Source organism: Neomonachus schauinslandi, chromosome 1 (assembly GCF_002201575.2).
Source record: "Neomonachus schauinslandi chromosome 1, ASM220157v2, whole genome shotgun sequence".
In the NCBI taxonomy this organism is placed as follows: Eukaryota; Metazoa; Chordata; class Mammalia; order Carnivora; family Phocidae; genus Neomonachus; species Neomonachus schauinslandi.
The window spans coordinates 125,193,227-125,213,946 of record NC_058403.1 but is presented as its reverse complement, the minus strand read 5'-3'; the positions used below and the strand labels follow the sequence as shown (position 1 = coordinate 125,213,946).

Here is a 20,720-nt window from a genome sequence, read left to right as displayed (position 1 = left end):
AAAGATTCCACCAAAAAACTGCTAGAACTGATAAACAAATTGAGTCAAGCTGCAGGATACAAAATCAACGTACAGGGTGCCTGGCTGGCTCAGTCAGTAGAGTATGTGACTCTTAAGTTCAGGGTTGTGAGTTCAAGCCCCCCATCGGGTGTAGAGCCTACTTAAAAGGAAAATAACATAAAAAACTCCCAAAACAACAAAAACAAAATCAATGTATAGAAATCTGTTGCATTTCTATACACCAATAACAAAGCAGCAAAAAGAGAAATTAAGAAAACAATCCTATTTACAATTGCACCCAAAATAATAAGATACCTAGGAATATACTTAACCAAAAAGGTGAAAGACCTGTACTCTGAAAACTATAAAACACTGATTACAGAAATTGAAGATGACACCAAGAAATGGAAAGACATTCCATGCTCATGGATTGGAAGAACAAATACTGTTAAAATGTCTGCACCACCCAAAGCAATCTACACATTTAATGCAATCCCTATCAAAATACCAACAGCATTGGGGCGCCTGGGTGGCTCAGTCGTTAAGCGTCTGCCTTCGGCTCAGGTCATGATCCCAGAGTCCTGGGATCGAGCCCCGCATCAGGCTCCCTGCTCGGCGGGAAGCCTGCTTCTCCCTCTCCCACTCCCCCTGCTTGTGTTCCCTCTCTCACTGTGTCTCTCTCTGTCAAATAAATAAATGAAATCTTTAAAAAAAAAAAAAAAAAAAAACAGCATTTTTCACAGAACTAGAACAAACAATCCTAAAATTTGTATGGAACCACAAAAGACCCCCAGGAGCCAAAGCATCTTGAGAAAGAAAAGCAAAGCTGGAGGCACCACAATTCCAGACTTCAAGTTATTTTACAGAGCTGTAGTAATCAAAACAGTATGGTACTGGCACAAAAACAGACACATAGATCAGAATAGCGAACCCAGAAATAAAGCATTAACTATATGGTCAATTAATCTTTGACAAAGCAGGAAAGAATATGCAATGGGAAAACGACAGTCTCTTTAACAAATGGTGTTGGGAAAACTGGACAGCACTAAAGGGGCACCTGGGTGGCTCAGTTGGTTAAACTGGACAGCACTATGCAAAAGAATGAAACTGGACCACTTCCTTACACCATACACAAAAAGGATAAAAGACCCAAATTTGAGACCTGAAAACATAAAAATCCTAGAAGAGAACACAGGCAGTAACCTCTTTAACACAGGCCACAGCAACTTTTTTCTAGATAGGTCTTTGGAGGCAAGGGAAACAAAAGCAAAAATAAACTATTGGGACTACATCAAAATTAAAAGCTTCTGCACAGTGAAGGAAACACTAAACAAAACTAAAAGGCAACCTATGGAATGGGAGGAGATATTTGCAAATCATATATCTGATGAAGGGCAAAAAAAAAAAAAAAACCTGATTCAAAGGGATACATGCACCCCTATGTTTATAGCAGCATTATTTACAATAGCCAAGATACGGAAGCAGCCCAAGTATTTAATGACTGATAAATGGATAAAGAAGATGTGGTGTATGTGTACACATACACACACACACACACACACACACACACACAGAGGAATATTACTGAGCCATAAGAAAGGATGAAATCTTGCCATTTGCAATGACATGGATGGAGGTAGAGAGTATAATGCTAAGCAAAATAAATCAGAGAAAGACAAATACCAAATGATTTCACTCATATGTGGAATTTAAGAAAGAAATAGGAAAAGGGAAAAAAAAAATAAGAGAGACAAAGCAAGAAACAGACTCTTAATTACAGAGAACAATCTAATGGTTACCAGAGGGGATGGGGGAGCAGGAATGGGTTCAATAGGTGATGTGGATTAAGGAGTGCACTTGCCATGATAAGCACCAGGTGATGTATGGAATTGTTCAATCCCTATATTGTACACATGAAACTAATACAGCACTGTATGTTAACTAACTGGAATTAAAGTAAAAACATAAAAAAAAAGAAATACTGGAAATTCCCTTCTAGAAATGTGGTAGCTAGACATCTGAAACCCTCTCACTATCATGTACTTGAAAATATAGGATAAAATACTAAAAGCATCAGTACAAATACATAGCTGAATTTGCAGGAAAGCATGGGAGATCCTCAAGGACTGAAAATGGAAGTAGTAGTAATGAATGCAGAGCATTAAGTGGTCACTAAAACTAATGGTTACCCTGAATCTGAATCTATTTTGGCAGAAACTTAGACCCTCAGAATTTAAGGACATCACATGGAGGGAAACAGAGTCAAGTCTTTGGTCTCACACAAATTAGAGGTGGGGCAGAGTATACCCCGAGGAAACAAACCCAGAAACCCTAAAGGGAAATAAATATCTTTAGTTACAATACAGTCCCAAATCAACCAAACAATAACAAAAACCGACCCTGTAAAGGAAATAACAAGTACATCTGACTTTGGCTTTGGGTCAAGGGGGAAAAACATCTCTCCTGAGAATTTGTCATCATAAGCTGGTCCTCAAAGTAGGTTAGGGTACAAATTTATACTAGCCTGATGGTCCAAAAAAACATCCAGCCAATAAACTGAGAAGTGTCTGGAGTTGGAAAATTCCGAGACTTCTGGCAGATTTAAACATGAACCGTTTCTAAAGAAACAAACCCTCACCTCAAGCTTCACCTCAAGCTTCTTAGACTTTGCACAGTCCTAATGAGTTTACAATATCAGAAAAACATGAAGGATCTAGGCACCATTAACAATAAAGAGAATTACCCCTCCCCTCCATTCAGATGTAGCAGTATGTTTAATGTGTTTCAAGAAATAAGTAAAAAGACATGAATACAGAATAACAGATTATTAAGAGAACTAGAACTTCTAGGAATTGAAAAAATAATTACTGAAATAAAAAACTTTTTTTTTTTTTTGAAATAAAAAACTTAATGGATGGGTTAACCACAGTAGGCAACAGCTGAACAGAGAAACAGTGATGTGGAAGGAAATCCTGAAGAAATTACACATAATAAATCACAGAAAGACAAAAAGATGAAATTAGAAGGGCAGGTTAAGTGTTCCACACAAAGAGCTAATGGGAATTAGAGAATATAGAGTGGGAAAGCAGCAATATTCAAAGGTAACAGATGAAATTTTTTTAGAATGAAAAAAAAAAAAACAAAACCCCTCACTAATCCTTAGATTCAGAAAGCACAATGAATTCCAAGTAGGACAAGTACATGGTAAAACTCTAGGACATCAGCATTAAAAAGGAGATATTAAAAACAGCAAGAAAAAAAGATTTCCTACAAAAGAATAACGATTACACTGAATGACTTCTTATCCAGCAGCCATGGAAACAGGACAATGAAATAACATCTCTGGGAGCTCAAAGTAACTGTCTAGGATTATATTCCTAGCATAACTGTTTTTTAAGAACAAGGGCAAAAAATAAAGACATTAACAGAAACTGAAGGAATTTCTAAAGGATATATTTTATAGGAGGAAAGAAAATGATCCCAGAAGAGAGTTCTCAGATACAACAAAGAATGTGAAGCAAAGAAATTGCTAAACATGATGGTAAATCAAAACAAGTATGGACCATATAAAACAGTAAGTGTCTAACTGTCTGATTAAAAAAGAGAATGACAATATTAGCCCAAATCACATAAATTGAGTATATTAGTGTATGTAGGGGGTGTGATCAGCAGTGCTCTTGAAGATAGTGTTATAAAGTTGTGTTATTCAAGATTAAGATAAAAGTTCTGATTAACTTTAGATTTCAAGTTATGATGCCCATTCAAGTTCCAAGTAATCACTGGAAATATAAATAGATGTAACTTCCACATCAGTAGAGGGAAGACAGGAAGTTGGGAGGCTGGGGTGAGAGGGGACAAACTCAAGCTATCCAAAAGGAAGCAAAAATGTTAAACAAGGAAGCACAGAAAAATGGGACAAACAGCACAAATTAAGATGGTATAAAATAACAAGTAACAATAAATGTAAATTGACCAAATTTGCATTTTAAAGAAAAAGTCATACCAGATAAATACCATATCACATGAGGCAGGGACAGTTCTATTAATATCAGACAAACAGATTTTAAGGAAAAAAAAAATTAGGAAAATGAGGATCATCATGTAATAAAACATCAAACTATATTAAAAAACTAAATTTGACAGAACTACATGGAGAAACTGTCAAAGCCACCATTACAGTGGAGGAGTTTAACACATCTGTGTCATTAATCCATACAGAGTAGACCAAACTTGGCATCATGTACATGTAAAGAAACCTCCAAGCAATCACAGAGACATGGGTAAGTAAGAACAATCTCAGCAGTACTGTTTGCACTGGCAAAAAAAGAGACACAATAAAAATGTCTATAGGTGGCGAAACAGATAATTCGACCAGTTACTTGGATTAAATTATCTCTCATGGTTGGAGGAGAGCAGCAAAAGAGTACATACCATATGTCATCTATATAAGCTAAAATATACACAAAATGAGAGTATCTATATTGCATATAGATATATATACATGTAAACTATAAGGAAAATGGAGACTCACAGGGGGCTTTTGGTATAGTGGAATATTCTATTTTTTTAATACCTATGTAGTAGTATATGGTTATTCATCACATTATTCTTGACATCTTTTTCAATGTATTAAATATTTCACAAAAACTTTTTCTTAAATAAGAAATTCTGCTCACAACTCCACTAGCAAATTTCCTTCCCACACTGAGAAGACTACATACAGAGGCTGTGGTACACAGTGCAGCACTGTATGCATTAAAGAGCACAATAACCAAGTAAGAGGTAATTATAAGGTTAAAATAAAAGTTCATGCTGTTACATGGGCACCTGGGTGGCTCAGATGGTTAAGTGTCTGCCTTCGGCTCAGGTCATGATCTCAGGGTCCTGGGATTGAGCCCCTCGTTGGGCTCCCTGCTCAGCACGGAGTCTGCCTTTCCTTCTCCCTTTGTCCCCCCACCTCATGTGCTCACTCTAATGAATAAATAATATCTTTAAAAAAATTAAAAAAAAAAAGTTCATGCTGTTACAAACTCACACTAACAAACTGATGCTGGTATATAAAACAGATCAAAGAGGAGCCAGTGAGTTGAAGAGAGATGAGAGGGTCAAAGGGTTCAGCATCCCCTGGCCTTGCCTACTTAGAAAAAGTAACAAACATAAAACACTAAGGGAAGAAAAAGGTTTAACTTAAAATCTAGAAAACCTGGCAGAAATCACATGTGTATGTATTCTGCAACTAAAACATTTCTTAATGACTGTAAATACTAATCAACTATTTCTTACCTACTGTTGGGTTATTATTTACATACTGAGAGAGCAGATCTTCGTCAGCTTGTTCATGCTTTTCATCAGAAGCCAAGTCTTTCTTAGAGAAGCTGTTGTTCTTTTTTAAAAGAGCTGTTTTACTTTCAGGTTGATCTGAAACTGGAATTTCCACTGGCTGGTAGTTAGCATGGATATATGGCTCTTCAGGAAGCATATAACCTTTACTAAAACACTCTAGCAACCATTTTGCTCCCACTACATGAGGCCTACAAAAATAGTACATAATTATATATTAGTTTAAACCATAAAGACCATCATCCCACTTGCCATGCAGTTTCCATAATTGCATGGATATGCAATTTTAAGAAAAATCATTACAGAGTAAAAGTTGCTTTAAATTAAAAACCGACAAAACCTGTGGGCCGATTTATCCCAAAACTGCTTCAATTCATCATCATAATCTCCCACAATAACATGAGTTACATCTTCATTGAGCTGATTAAAACGAACTCCACCTCCACTGTTAATAAGCCTTCTCAGTTTATCTAGCTTTCTGCCACTAAAACCGCAAAGATAGATCTGCAACGAAAGAAAATACTTACTTTAGATTAATGCATTTAAGATGGTTTGTTTCTCAACAGAAACACATTAAAAATACATATCTAAATGCATTGTGTGTAAATAAGACAGCTCTGTGTACATTTAAAATATATTAAGAATCGAGTATATTCTGAAACTTTTTTTTTTTTAACAATTCGACATTTTTTTTTTAAAGATTTTTTAAATTCATTTGAGAGAGAGCGGGAACGAGTGAGAGCAGGAGCTGGGGAGAGGATCAGAGGGACAGGGAGAAGCAGACTCCTCGCTGAGCAGGGAGCCCAACATGGGGCTCAATCCCAGGACCCTGGGATCATGACCTGAGCCGAAGGCAGATGCTTACCTCACTGAGCCACCCAGGCGCCCCAATAATTCTGAAATTTTTATTTTTTATTACTTCTTCACAGTCCCATAGCATTATTATCCACAGTAGACACCTGGTAAGTACTGTGAGGCTTTAATAAAATAGAAGCTAGAATTCAGTTATCTTCCTGATACTAGGGCATAGCAATGTCTAAAATGCAGGTAGCTTCTTAAATTATAAAGATCTTATTACCTGTAAATTTAAATTATAGAAACAAACTGGAGTTTATATATCTGAATTCAGAAAACTTGGGTTTAAATTTTGGTTCAGAGGTCAATAATTAACTACATGACCATGATAAGTTACTTAGGTTCTTTAAACCAATTTTCTTAACTATAAATTGAGATACCTTTTACACAGTTGATTACACAAAAAAACTTAAGTCGAGTTGAGGACAGTGCTTTGAGGATAATACATGTGCAATAATTTATTTTTAACTATCAGTATGTATGTATTTAAACTAATTTAATAAATATAAAAAGCCTTCTCATCTGTATTTTACATTTAAAAAAAATTTCTGAAGAATGGCAAATCTAGGGATGCCTGGGTGGTTCAGTCGGTTAAGTGTCTGCCTTCGGCTCAGGTCATGATCCGAGTCCTGGGATCGAATCCCACGTCGGGCTCCTTGCTTGGCAGGGAAACTGCTTCTCCCTCTGCCTGCCACTCCCCCTGCTTGTGCGTGCTCTCTCTGTCTGACAAATAAATAAATAAAATCTTAAAAAAAAAGAATGGCAAATCTATTTTTTTTTTTTTTAAAGATTTATTTATTTATTTGAGAGAGCGAGAATGAGAGAGAGTACATGAGAGGGGGGAGGGTCAGAGGGAGAAGCAGGCTCCTCGCTGAGCAGGGAGCCCGATGCGGGACTCGATCCCGGGACTCCAGGATCATGACCTGAGCCGAAGGCAGTCACTTTAACCAACTGAGCCACCCAGGCGCCCCTGGCAAATCTATTTTTAACTGCATTTATATCCCAAACTAAATAACCTCTATTATTAGAAGATACTGTAACAAAAATCAGGAATCATAAATAACTAAAAGTCAGGGGCATCTAGGTGGTATACTTGGTTAGGCGTCTAACTCTTGGTTTTGTCTCAGGTCATGATCTCAGGGTACTGAGACTGAGCTCCATGTTGGGCTCCGTGCACAGCACAGAGTCTGCTTGAGATCCTTTCTCCTTCCCCCTCTGCCCCTCCCTCTTGTGCTGTCTCTCTCCCCCTCTAAAATAAATAAATCTTAAAAAAAAACAACTAAAAGTCATATCCTAATTAGTAGAGTCTAGGATAAAAGATTATATAAGACACTTTCTGTTCTGCCAATAAATTGATGTTTTATCAACTAATATATAGCCTATTCACTCTAAAAGTAGAAATATATTAAATAAGTATTCAGCTCTAGGAGATCTATAGCATATGATGTTTCCATCAAGGCACTTATAAGATAGTTTATTCATACACTAAAAAAAAAATTAAGTAGCCTAAGAGACATTAAACAAAGTCTCTTAGGTCTAATGGTTAGGAACATAGGATTTGGAGTAGATGGCTGTCTACTTAATGTCTGTGTGAATCTGAACAAGAATTTTAATCCGCTAAGCCTCAGCCTCAGGGTAATAACCATTTTAGAGTTATTTGTGGGAATTAAATGAGAGTATATACAACATATTAACAATATATGTGAATTGATTACCACAGTCTAGGGTATTAGAAACACTTAAAAAATGACAGTTAATGACAGACGTGGCCTAATGTTTGCATCTGCTTAGCTAGAGTGAAGGGTTTATATGGATAAGGAACAAGCCCAACTCTGAGGGGTCTTCAAAGTCAGGCTAGGAAGTACTACTGTACATTATCACTGCATGTATTACATAATAAAGACATACCCGACAACCATCTAATAAATCTTCAGGTGCTTGAAATGCACTGACATCCAGATTTTCTAGATTTTCAAGTGTAGGCTCCACTTTACTATTAAGAACTGAATTACACATCGATTCATTTATGCAACTTGCACTGATGTTGGAAATATGGCTGACATCTGAAAGAGTACGACCTACATATCAAACAAAGATGTAGAAATTTATGGAGATAAAATTGTGATTACCTATTTTCCTACAGATTAATTTTTCTTATACACTAAGTTCTGTGGATAATTTCCAAAGTAAGCTTCAAATGTTTTTACTGAAATCTTGGTGGCCAGTTTTGAGAAGGGAAAATGAAACTAAGGTTCCTATTTTATTCAAATAAAAACATACTTAATACATTTTAATAGTGGCTAGCTTCCATTTAAAATATGAAGTTGCTGGCTGTAGGGTCCAGGAAAGAAAAAAGTGTAACATCTGCTAAATTGCCAACAAGGCACCTACAAAATAGAAATGGTTTTCAATTTTATATGAATACAGATGGTCTATAGTAATTGTAGCAAACTAATAAAAATGTATTACATTTGCCCACCAGTCAAGCTTGGAAAAATTCTTTTAAGTTTCTATTAGTACTCTCGATTTCTTTAATCATCTTTTGCAGTAAATCAACGTATGAAAGAAAATATACATCCGTTATAAAAAGAAATATCTAGACTTCTGGACTGATCTTCATACAATTTAGTTATTACACAATTATGCCTGGAAACATAGCAAGAAAGGATGAATTCCCTACTATATCTCACCGATCCTATTTACAAATCAATTCTTACAAAGAAAATGGTGTTAAAAACGACTGTTTACTCTAATCCCACTGAAACTTACTGTCAACTGTGTTGATCTGGCCAGTAGGAGTTGAAGTATCAGGCACAGTCTTTGTTTCTGGTCTAGGCTCTGTCTTGTATATGGATTCATCCTGACAAAAACCTTTGTCAACACTGTCAAAAAACCACTGTGTGGTCACACAGTGTACATTCCATCTCTTGGCACATTCGTATTTTTGACCTATCATGTTCATTAAGAAATAGAAATGTAAACCATTAAAATCTATCTCTGTAGAAATATTTGAAGTATGATAGGTTATGGGAAAAAACTCACCTAAACAAAATTAAAGTTACCAGTAACTATTCTTATACAAACTATGCTATATAGTATATGCAAGGGGGTTTATCTCTTAAAATTGTGGAATTTATGTGGGGTAACTGAAATATTAGACTTGGTTTGAGTAGAGCCTCCAATGCTTAATTCCTTTAAACCAGTTTCTTAATCTGTAACATGGGAATAACTCACAGAATTATGTGGCTTTAGTAAGACTGCATAAAACAACTGTGAAAATTGTAAATGTCTGCAATATAAAAAATACCAGCTTTGAACAAACTACTCTAATGTCAATAGGATTAGACTTGAAGTCCAAATAGACAGGCATATTATAAGAAATATATCTTTTTATTGCCTTAAAACAACTTTTAACACAATGTATTTAGAACCAGTGTCATAGAGAAACTGAGGTCAATACATAGTAAACAATAACATGAAAAGGATTTTTTTGGACATTCTTGAGAGCTAAGAGATGAACTGCCTTCAGATTCAGAAATTCAATAGCAGTTACCAACTCTACTCACAATTATAATATCATAATTGGCCATATGCAAAGTTCTGACTTAAGGACAGAACGAATTAATTTTAGGTTTTTTTTTCCCCTAATTTTGTTATCTCGGTAGCTTAATAAAACACAGTATAAGGAAATAACAAAAACATTAACAAAATTCTTCTCTCATCAGTTTGTATATATTTTAAGGGTATTGGTAAAGAAAAAAAAAAAATCTTCCAAAACAGGTATAAAGGTTACAAGACACCAAAATTAAACATAATTTTAAGGAATTCTTCTTATTGGTAATGTATTTTTCTTTTAACTGCCTCATTTCTGCAAGATGTATCTTCAAGTTACAACTTGTAGTTCATCCAATAAAGCTGATTCATTCAATTAAAAACTAAGTCAAGCTTTTAAAATTTATCATTAGAAAGAAATGTAATTTAGCTACATCTATTAGACTTTTTGTTATTCATCCAAATTTCTTGTTTCGTAAGTATTTGGTAACTAAGTAAGAAACCTTTTCTTTAAATAAATAAATAAATAAAAATAAAAATCAAACAATAAAAACCACTGGAAATTGAAAAAAATTTTTTTCTATGATCTGGATAAACCTGGATAGTCATGTAATTTTTCTACAGATTATGAACCAAATTATCTTTGTTAAGAATTTAGGGGGAAAAAACACCAGATTTATTAACACATCAGAAGCAAAAGCTATTCTGTAAAGATCTTAAAATGTTAAATACTAGAGAAAATTGTGCATTTTTTCCATTTGGGAAACATAGTTTTACCTTTTGGTTCTTGCACAATGAGGTGTGTACATTCATTCATTTTCAGTTGTCCCATGTATTGACCTCCATGCTTAATTGTGAGTTGCTGGACTGCCTTCCTGTCTAAGCTACACAAGCCAGTCACACAGATAATGCAACCAAGAAAAATAGGACACTTGAAGTCTTCCATGTTTACATCAGTATACCTAGCTATTTTTCTGGGGAAAATAAGTAACAAGGAAAAAATTAACATATTAATATACCAGAAGGTTTAAAATTTACCAGAAGAATAATGACAAACAACAGAAATCACTAATGCTTTCCTCATTTTTTAGAAAAGGGGCACTGACACTCAAAATTACACTAACTGCTCATCTAGTTCATCCATGTCACTAGTAAAAGGTAGTATTTCAGATAGTTTCTCAAATAAAACTGTTTTAAGGGTTAACTCTTTGAGTTCATGCTGGTCAAAGTGGTATATTTTCCAAAATTTTAAGTGTGAATTTACTTAAAAACTCAAATGGTTGCCTATTAGAAAAATGGACTTTCTATCCTTCCATTATACTATATAAATAATAAGCAATGATTTTTGGCAGAATACCAACAAAAATATCATCATTGTTTTTCCATGTAAGACAGATGTGCTAGGAATGAAGGTACCAACGTGGAGACAGGTTTAGGATGTGCCGGTGTTGATAGGAAGACTGGAAAAATGCCCATTTCTAAGGTCCACCAGGGCAGGGATGCTATCCTGATTTGCTCAGTATGCATGTCTAATGCCTACCTCAGGCCAGGTTCATAAAATGAACTTGATTAACATTTACTGAATGACCACATCTTAGTTAATGGCTGACATGTTTACATTCAACTTTACATAGACACCTTTGAGAGGGAATAGGACTATCAAAATGGTTAATTTACTCTCCATCTTAGCACAGTAGTGGAAGGATAATGCAACTTAAGAGCTACAGTTGCCTCAGTGATCTTCTCAACTATTTTACAAGAATTTACCGATGAAAGCAATTTCTACTGTCAAAGCATTTCTTACCTTGTAGCTAATATTAAATCAATAGCCTAATCTACCTATCAACTTACACCTTGATAAGAGCTTGCAGATTGTGCTTATTCTCAGTGAAGAGTAATAACCCCATCTTTTGTCCCTGAATAACAAATCCCAAGAGGACAACATAAAACCTCCCCTGTAATAACCCACAATATGCCATGATTGAACGTATCATTTTTTTTTAAGTCTAGAAAACACATAAATGTCTTTCTTACTTCTCTTGTGACTTTTCCCAAAGTGTTTTAATCCAAGAAGGAAGCAAAATAGGTTTCTTTAGGTTTGCAGCAACTAAATATTTTTTGCTGCCAACTTCTCCTGCAATAAGGTGAGTTACTGATATATTAAGGTCTCTATATACACGTCCACCCATCATTTGTACATATTTATGAACTTCTTCCTGTAAACCCAAAAGAAAAAACATCAGTACTAAAGCAAACAATCTCTCTTCCATTTTTTAATACAAAAACTCAAATATCTTTTGTTGTTGTTAGCTTGAAGGCACAAATGTTTCTCACTACTATAAAGTTAAATAATTGCTTTTTGGATAAAATATGAATTATAAATAAATTTAAAAATAATTACTTTTGTATATTATTTCCTATAGTTGTTTCTTTCAACCCCATAAGTTTATTAACCTGTTGTTTCTAGAATATACTTTAATACACTGTGCATATATATTTAAAAATATAAATTGTATACATTATATATAAAAATATGTTTTATCTCTCTTAGAAAGCATCACTGAAGCATTTCTTGCCTTGTAGCAAATGTTAAATCCACAGCCCATTCTACCTATCAACATTTTTTAAAATAATTTTTTTTTTAAAGATTTTATTAGAGAGCGAGCGAGAGAGGGAGCGTGGGCACAAGTGGGGGAGAGGGAGAAGAAAACTCCCTGCTGAGCTCAGAGCCCAACGACCCCAGGACACTGAGATCATGACCTGAGCTGAAGGCAGAAGCTTAACCAACTGAGCCACCCAGGCACCCCATCAACATTTTTTTTAAAAAGATTAACCATCTATATTGGAAAAATGTGACTAAAACTCTAACTCATCAATTGCATAGGGGAAAAAGGGGAGGTTTCTTTCAAGTAATCAGTTCTCAATAAAACAGATTCCATTATATTCATTAAAACAGAAAAGATATATATTGGTGTATACAAACTTTAAGTCATGAACAAGTACAAGGTCTTTCAAAGTGTCTCCTATGCAGTGAAAGATTAAGTGTGGAGGTAAATATATTGATCATCATATTCCTCTTAGCACCTACCCTTTTATCTTTTTCCAGGCTTGTACAAGATACAGTTACATCAGACATAACCATATTATAAACTGGATGTTCAGCTCTTGGGACGCATCGCTGGTGGTGCAAACAAAATATGACTACTTGAGGGCCAACAATTCTGCAGCCAAGCTACAAAAAAGGGGAGAAGGTTTAGTATGTAGGAAAAGACTTCCTGCTTATAAAATTACATTTTGTAATATTTAGCAATTCTTTTTTTAAAGATTTTATTTATTTATTTGACAGAGAAAGAGGGGGGAGAGAGAGAGCACAAGCAGGGAGAGCGGCAGGCAGAGGGGGGAGGGAGAAGCAGGCTCCCCACTGAGCAGGGATCCCAATGTGGGGCTCGATCCCAGCACCCTGGGATCATGACCTGAGCCAAAGGTAGACACTTAATCGACTGAGCCAGCCAGGCGCCTCAATATTTATCAATTCTTTACAGAAGCTGATGACCACTGCAGAAAAATCACTAAATTGTTATAAGAAAAAATAAGGACCGTTATATAATTTCTCAGACACTACTCATTAACACACATGCAAATCAAACAATGCAGTCTATCAAAAGAAATAAGCTTCAAGAGCCACATTCAGTCACAACTGCCACCAAATTTTAATATCTGAAACAAACACAGTCTTAATGATAGGGTATAGGAATAACAGTCTTATGCTCTAATTGGGAAAATCCATATATACTTTTTAAATGAAGTATCCAGCCAACCAAGCAGTTTAAAAGTTTAAGAGACTAATTAACCCCTTCTAAAATATCTATTCTTCACACAAACACACAAAAATCCTAGGCAGTTTCTACATTTGTTTTAAATACTTTGTCTTCAACTCAATGTCTTTCCAAGTAAGTATTTCCCAAAGATATTATGGGTTATTAAAAAATATGACCTTTTACTTTCATTGATAGCTGAGTTAAGAAAAGTTGACAGCTCAACATCAGCACATTCAGGCCAGATCTAGAAAGCATATGGTTGCCAAAGTCACCAAGGCATGACTGATTTAAAGATTTACACGGTAAAAAATTGTTATCTTTTTGTTCAGTCATAGGAAAATTTGAGTTTTTAATGCTATTGATTCTATCTGACAAGGAGTGTTATTTCCAAAAGGAGGGTAAGACCAACAATGCTTTTGGCAAAGGTGGGCACAGACCTTCCATAAATTGTGCAGATACTGCATCTACCTATTCTTCTATGTTTTCTTCTCCTTCAAACAAGAATCACTTCTTTGTAATCTGGATGGAATTACAGCCAGTTTACTTTTATTTCAATGCTTCTCTTGTCCAGACACCAAAAAAGTAATGAGTCAGTAGACTCTGGAATCAACAAAAAGAAATAAGATGGCTCATTGGTATATTAGCAACACTCATCCCCAAAATGCTTCCTTTAGGCATATAATGTTTCAGACCCTCTCTACAAGGTACAGGTACGAAAATTCTGCGTGCAAGAGCACATAGGAAAGACAATAAATAACCAAGCATTATGTTGAGATGTTTTCCAACTCTCTACTGAAACTCCTGCAATCAAACTGAGTTTAAGTATGGTAGAACTCTGTCACTAAAATGTTTCATTACTATACGATTCACTTAAGCTAAGTGAAGTTAAATCTCCTGAAATATAAAAATTACATATAACAAAAGCCTAGCGTAACATGACTAGCCTTTAAAAATATAATTCTGGTCTCCCAAAACCAAAAGATTCCTCTATATTAATAATCTGTAAAATACTTCATGGTCAGTAAAGAACTTATGTCCACTAAAGCAAAAACAAAACAAAAATCAGACTACAGAAGGAACACATGAAAAGTTAGCAAACCTTTTTGAGGTGATCAAAGACAACGCCACTAAATGGGTCACAGATATAAAGTGACCTATCATTTTCCTTTATCTTCAATGCTTCTTCTTCTGTAATAATCTGAAGATATTCTTCTGATTGGAACTCTTTTATTGACTGAAAGAAAAAAAATGAAAGAATGCACCTGAAATTTTTCACCTGTAATTAAGTCCTGTGAACTCTATCTTCAAAAATCCATCCCAATCCAATCTTTTCCCCCATTGAAAGCTACCATGATCTCTCACCCAGACCTCCGCAGAAGTCTACAAAGTGGTTCCTTTTCCTTTCCTTGCCCTAAATCTATTCTCCCTGTAGCAACTAGTAATCTCTTTAATGATACAAACCAGGTCATGAGTCTGGCCCCTGCCTATCTCCCCACTCTTACCTTCTACCTCTCATCTCCCCTGCTTACTATTCTCTAGCCACTCCTACTTTCTTGGTAGGCCTGGAACAAGCCAAGCATGAACTCATTAGAGGATCTGCTCTTGTTCCCACTATGTGAAATATTCTCCCAGTCTTTACCTGACTTGATCCCTCACTTCAATCAGATTTGCTCAAATGAAAAGGAAAAAGTCAGAGTCCTTACCACGGCCCTTAAGGCCCTTTACATGTCCTCTTTATTCTTACTCTCTAAAGCACCCGTTAATGTTCTTCCCCCATCCCTTGTTCACTATACTAATGTATAGCCACACTAATGTTGGATAGGCACTCCAAATACTTTCTCAGGGGCCTGTGTATGGCTTTTCTGTCTGAAAGCTTCTTCCCCAGACATCCACATGGCTAACCATCTCACCTCCTTCAAGTGTACTCAATTATCTTCTCCATAAAGCCTTCACCAATCACACTCTACTTAAGACTGTAAACTTCCCTTCTCCCCCAACAAACACCCTCTAGAACTCCTTAACCTATTTTGCTCTTTTCTCTTCCCATAGCACATAGCACCCTACAACGTATTATAGTTTACTCATTTATCCTGTCTGATTTAGGTCTAGGTCCTCCTGCTAAAATAGAATGTAAGCTCTGAGAAAGTATGGATCTTTGCCTGCTGTGCTCACTGATGGATCCCAAGTACTATAACAGTGCTTAATAGGTCATGACACTCAGTAATTATTTGCTGAATGAACTTTAAAGAAAAACCCGCTACAACAGTGCTTCTTAAACTTTAATATACACAGGAATTACACTGAGGATCTTGTTAAAATGCAGATTCTAACTGGTCAGTCTGAGTTGGGCCCAAGGTTCTGCATTTCCAACTCTACTGATGGGGTCTGTAAGTAGCAAGGATCTACGACACCCCCACATCTTCCCACATTACACTGTACACAGTGAAACATACTGTGTATTACCAAAAAATGAAGCGTAACCAGAAATTTGAGACTCAAATTTCTTCAACATACAAAGGTCTACTCTGGTTAGTAGACATAGAAAGCAATGTAATTTCCAAGAATAGCAAGTCTGCTACTTTCAATAAAAATGTCATAATAGGACGTCTGGGTGGCTCAGTCAGTTAAGTGTCTGCCTTTTGCTCTGGTCATGATCTCAGGGTCCTGGGATTGAGCCCCACATCAGGCTCTCTGCTCTGTGGGGAGCCTGCTTCTCCCTCTGCCTGCTGCTCCCCCTGCTCCAGACACTTTTTTGGTGTCTGGACAAGAGAAGCATTGAAATAAAAGTAAACTGGCTGTAATTCCATCCAGATTACAAAGAAGTGATTCTTGTTTGAAGGAGAAGAAAACATAGAAGAATAGGTAGATGCAGTATCTGCACAATTTATGGAAGGTCTGTGCCCACCTTTGCCAAAAGCATTGTTGGTCTTACCCTCCTTTTGGAAATAACACTCCTTGTCAGATAGAATCAATAGCATTAAAAACTCAAATTTTCCTATGACTGAACAAAAAGATAACAATTTTTTACCGTGTAAATCTTTAAATCAGTCATGCCTTGGTGACTTTGGCAACCTCTCTCTCCTATCACTCTCTGTCAAATAAATAAAATCTTAAAAAAAGTAATAGATTTCATGTTCCCCGAAATACATAATCATATATTTACATCAATCCAAAAATATGTAACAACACATCTATATTAATGTACACTACAATAAAACTAGTATGAAAATAAATTATTAAAACATAAAAAGTCCAACAAATCATAAACACTAAAAACAAGAAAATGAATTCACAGCATCAAACAAGGCATTTTCAACTATTCTTACCTCAAGAGCTTTAAAAAAACATTCGGAGTTGTCTGAAGACTTTAAAAACTTCACAAGAAATGGTTCTTTGTCATTTCTGGACATTTTTGAACTGTCAAAATAAAAGAACCATTAACAAGGACAAAAACACATCATGTATGAAGTTAAATGTTAAAAGCAGATATTTTTCCGTGCAGACAACAATGCCCAAAGATAGACATTCTGGCCTTGCCCGTGAATTCGTTCATTAGTTTCTAAGAAACTCTGGAATGTGGGCAAAGTCAAGGAAAAAGATGACAACACCAATCCTTGCAAATCAGAGAACGAAATTAATGTCCCTAAACTGACTACGTTCAGGGCCTTTGTTAGGAGGCTCTAGACCCCTAAGCCAATGGGCATTCAATTGCACTTAGTTTAAGGATACACATAATGAAACTGTCCAGGGCCCTTGACGTTTGTTCACCCCTCAGTAAACGGACTTCAGAAATGGAAGCCGGTTAGCAAGGTCACGCCCCCAGAGGCCGAAAGCTCTTGCTTGCCAGCGGCCACAGAAAGGCCGGGCTCTCGGTCCAACCGCAGCCACGTCCTCTCCGGCGTCAAAGTCCCACCTGCCGGTCCGAGGGCCGGTTACACGGGCGGGAAACAAGGGCCCCGAAGGCCAGGGGAGGTGTCGCGGCCCCCCAACTGGGGTGGGGAGGGAGCTGGGTCCTCTCTCCGTGTCTCGCTCACCTCGGTGGAGCCTGGGGGGGGGTCTTTGGGAGGCGACTGGAGGGGCGCGCGGCCTGCAGGACCGTGGCTGGGGTCGGGCGCCAGCCCGGCGCACACCCGCCGCAGTCGGCGGCGCCCCCGACCCGAAGCAAACGCCGAACCCGGAAATTGCCGAGGCGGCGAACCGACTTTCGCGCCAAACCGCGCGGTCGCGCCCGCCTCTTCCTGCGGAAGTGACGCCATCCGCAGCGGCGGGAGGAGGACCGAGATGTCAAAGGTGGTGCTGGTGGCGGTGGGAGAGGCGTTATTGCCAGCTGGCTTAGGGGTTACCGGGGTTTAGGGCTTTGAAGTGGGTGCCTTGGCTCCGCTGAGAGTTGGCCAAGTGCTCACGGCCCAGGGGATGGGGCAGCAGGCCAGGAGTACCTTAGAGGAGATCCTAACACATCGAAAAATAAAGCCCCCGGGGAAAATTAGGTTTCCTCCATCAGTATTTCACACCTACCATATGCCAGGCAGTGCGTGAGAAACCATATATTATCGCCCCAAACAACTCTGAGGAAATAGTAGTATCTCTGTTTTACAGATGCGAAAACGGAGGCTTCGATAAATTAAATGATGTGAGGTCACACTTTAAATGGTAGAATTAGAACTGCATTGAAGTCTTTTTGAACCCACAGACAGGGTCCTTTTCCCTCCAATGTAGCAGGAATGTGAGCACCACCTACCACAGCCAAATGGTCTGAGGGAAGAAAGATGTCAGGATGACTTGAATCACATAGCCAATGCAAGAGATCTTTGTCAAGATCTTTAAGTGGTCTCTGCCCCTCTTCAAAGGGCATCTCATTTTCTTTCTCTGTAACTCCCTGAATGCTGGGGAGATTCTGGGATGGAACCTAATATTCAAATGGCAAAGTTCAGGGAGAGAGGAGTTAAATGGGCCTGCAGAATCTTGGCTTGTTGATAACCAGTGACAAACTTCTTAGCTGGTGTTTCTTATTTTATTCCTCACTCTTGAGATTGAGAAGCTCATGACTTTGGATTGAGTAATGTGAGAGTTTAATGCCATGTATCCCGATTGTTTTTCTTTTTAGTGCCTAAGGATGGGTCTACGTGTGTAAATACACCTGTGGTAGGTGAGTCAGAATCAGTAACACTGGGACTCAAAGGTAAAGGCCATCATTGGGGAGAGGGTGAGGAGAGTCTTCAAAATGAAGCAAAGTTACTAGAGTTGTAAACAAAACAAAACAAAAAACAAACAAACAAAAAACAACAAGAAGGAGGATGAGCTATCACCACTACAGCTTATTGTTAAAGAGCAAATCTGTCATGAAGCTGTGGTGATAATTGCTGTTTGTGGGGTTCTTTACCGGCAACAAAGGACTCCTGCTTGCACTATTCCCGTTTACTCTCCTCAGCAATCCTCTAGGATGTGGGCATCATTATCCCGTGTTGTGTAGATGGGGAAAGTGAGGCCCAGGGCCACACAGCCAGGGAGTGGCTGTACCTGGGCTTGAGAAGAGGTGGTGTGACCGGAAACCCCTTGCCCTTCCTGATGCACCACCTTACTCCTTGTCATATGCTGCCTGCCCTTCTCTGCACCAGGAGGCAGGAGCCCACTTCTGACACTTCTGGGCCAAGTGGAGGCTTCACTATAGGAGGAGAGTCATAGATGCTCTAATGAAGAGGAGGGGGGAAATGAACTCGACCTTTTAGCTTTCAGCCAGCTGATTTTAATAGCAGAGGAGTCGATCTTGTCTTTAGAATAGACCAGGTGACAAGTTCTCCCATCTGTATCTGTTCCTGAAGTACTTAATCTTGGAAAACAGAGCAGTGTTTCTCAATCTAGTGTAGCGCCTGGACCGGCTGCATCAGCATCAACTAGGAATTTGTTTGGAAATGAAAATTCTTGGGCCTAATCTCAGACCTGCTGAGTCAGGAATTCTGCATGTGGGTCCTGGCGTTCTATTTTAATAAGCCCTCCAGCTGATTCTGATGCACATAGAAGTTTGCTTGAACAGCATCTCCGAGGAAAGGATGAAAGTGGTGATATGGGTTGTGGTCCATGGAGGTTTTGGTGAAAATGGAGAATGGCTGTGATTTCCCCCGCAGGCAGTTGCCTCAGAAGATGGGGTTCAGAATTAACTTTCCCTTCACTTCTCTGGCATTTAGGGTCACCTTCTTGTTTCTTTGGCACTTCTGTCATCTACAGTCAGACACTCCAAACTCTGCTTGGAGTAGGATTAAAGGGAACTTGATATTTAACTGTTTGTAGAATGAAATAACACAAGAAACAAATATGACAAAATAGTTACTTTTAAAATATGGATGGAGGGAATATGAGTATTTCTTGTTATATTTTGTTACATAGATAAGATTTCTGAAAATTAAAAAATGAACTAAAAGTATGTATTTTTTTTTTTTAAGATTTTATTTATTTGACAGAGAGAGACACAGCGAGAGAGGTAATACAAGCAGGGGGAGTGGGAGAGGGAGAAGCAGGCTTTCCGCGGAGCAGGGAGCCCGATGCGGGGCTCAATCCCAGGACCCGGGGATCATGACCTGAGCCGAAGGCAGACGCTTAACGCCTGAGCCACCCAGGCGCCCCTAAAAGTATGTATTTTTTTGATAGGGTTTTATATTTAAGTTTCTAGTGCTGTAAATGGATAAATGTAGGGATTATAACTTAAAAATGAGATTAGTGGGACACCTGAGTGGCTTAGTCTGTTAAGCATCTGCCTTCAGCTCAGGTCATGATCCCACTGGGATCCAGCCCCGCATTGGGCTCTTTGCTCAGCGGGGAGCCTGCTTCTCCCCCTGCCTGCCACTCCCCCTGCTTGTACTCTCTCTCTCTCTGATAAATAAATAAAATATTTTTTAAAAATGAGATTAGTAAATGATCTTTATTGCTGCAGAAATCATCTTTGCAATGGCAAAACATTTGTTTAAATTGTATTAGGTAACCTACAAAGTAAAGCATAAGCATATTGAGTCTACCGAGGTGCAGGGAAAAGGAAATAAAATGGAATGTTAGTGGAACATGTTGCTACTGGCTGCATTTAATTAGGTACTATAAGAAAGAGACAAACTCAGAGAAGAATTGGCTTGTTTGTATGCAAAAAATAAAAGGGTTTTGCAAGGTTAG

The 20,720-nt window shown here is 37.7% G+C and overlaps 1 protein-coding gene across 2 annotated transcripts in view; it reads right to left on the bottom strand.

Annotated features, from left to right (window-relative positions):
* TOPBP1 (DNA topoisomerase II binding protein 1) overlaps positions 1–17,718 on the bottom strand; it is a 77,188-nt gene extending 59,470 nt beyond the window's left edge. The window contains exons 1-10 of one of the 2 annotated variants that reach the window (XM_044920434.1): positions 17,600–17,718; positions 16,892–16,982; positions 14,665–14,799; positions 12,836–12,979; positions 11,782–11,963; positions 10,525–10,721; positions 8,965–9,144; positions 8,104–8,273; positions 5,681–5,844; positions 5,284–5,531 (exon numbers count right to left, since the gene is read on the bottom strand). In XM_044920434.1, coding sequence (XP_044776369.1) covers positions 5,284–5,531; positions 5,681–5,844; positions 8,104–8,273; positions 8,965–9,144; positions 10,525–10,721; positions 11,782–11,963; positions 12,836–12,979; positions 14,665–14,799; positions 16,892–16,975 — 1,504 coding nt within the window. In that variant the 5' untranslated portion in view covers positions 16,976–16,982; positions 17,600–17,718. Of the gene's footprint in view, positions 1–5,283; positions 5,532–5,680; positions 5,845–8,103; positions 8,274–8,964; positions 9,145–10,524; positions 10,722–11,781; positions 11,964–12,835; positions 12,980–14,664; positions 14,800–16,891; positions 16,983–17,599 lie in introns of those variants that run through there. The other variant, XM_044920436.1, reaches the window with a different exon arrangement.
* Between the last annotated feature and the right edge of the window lie 3,002 nt (positions 17,719–20,720).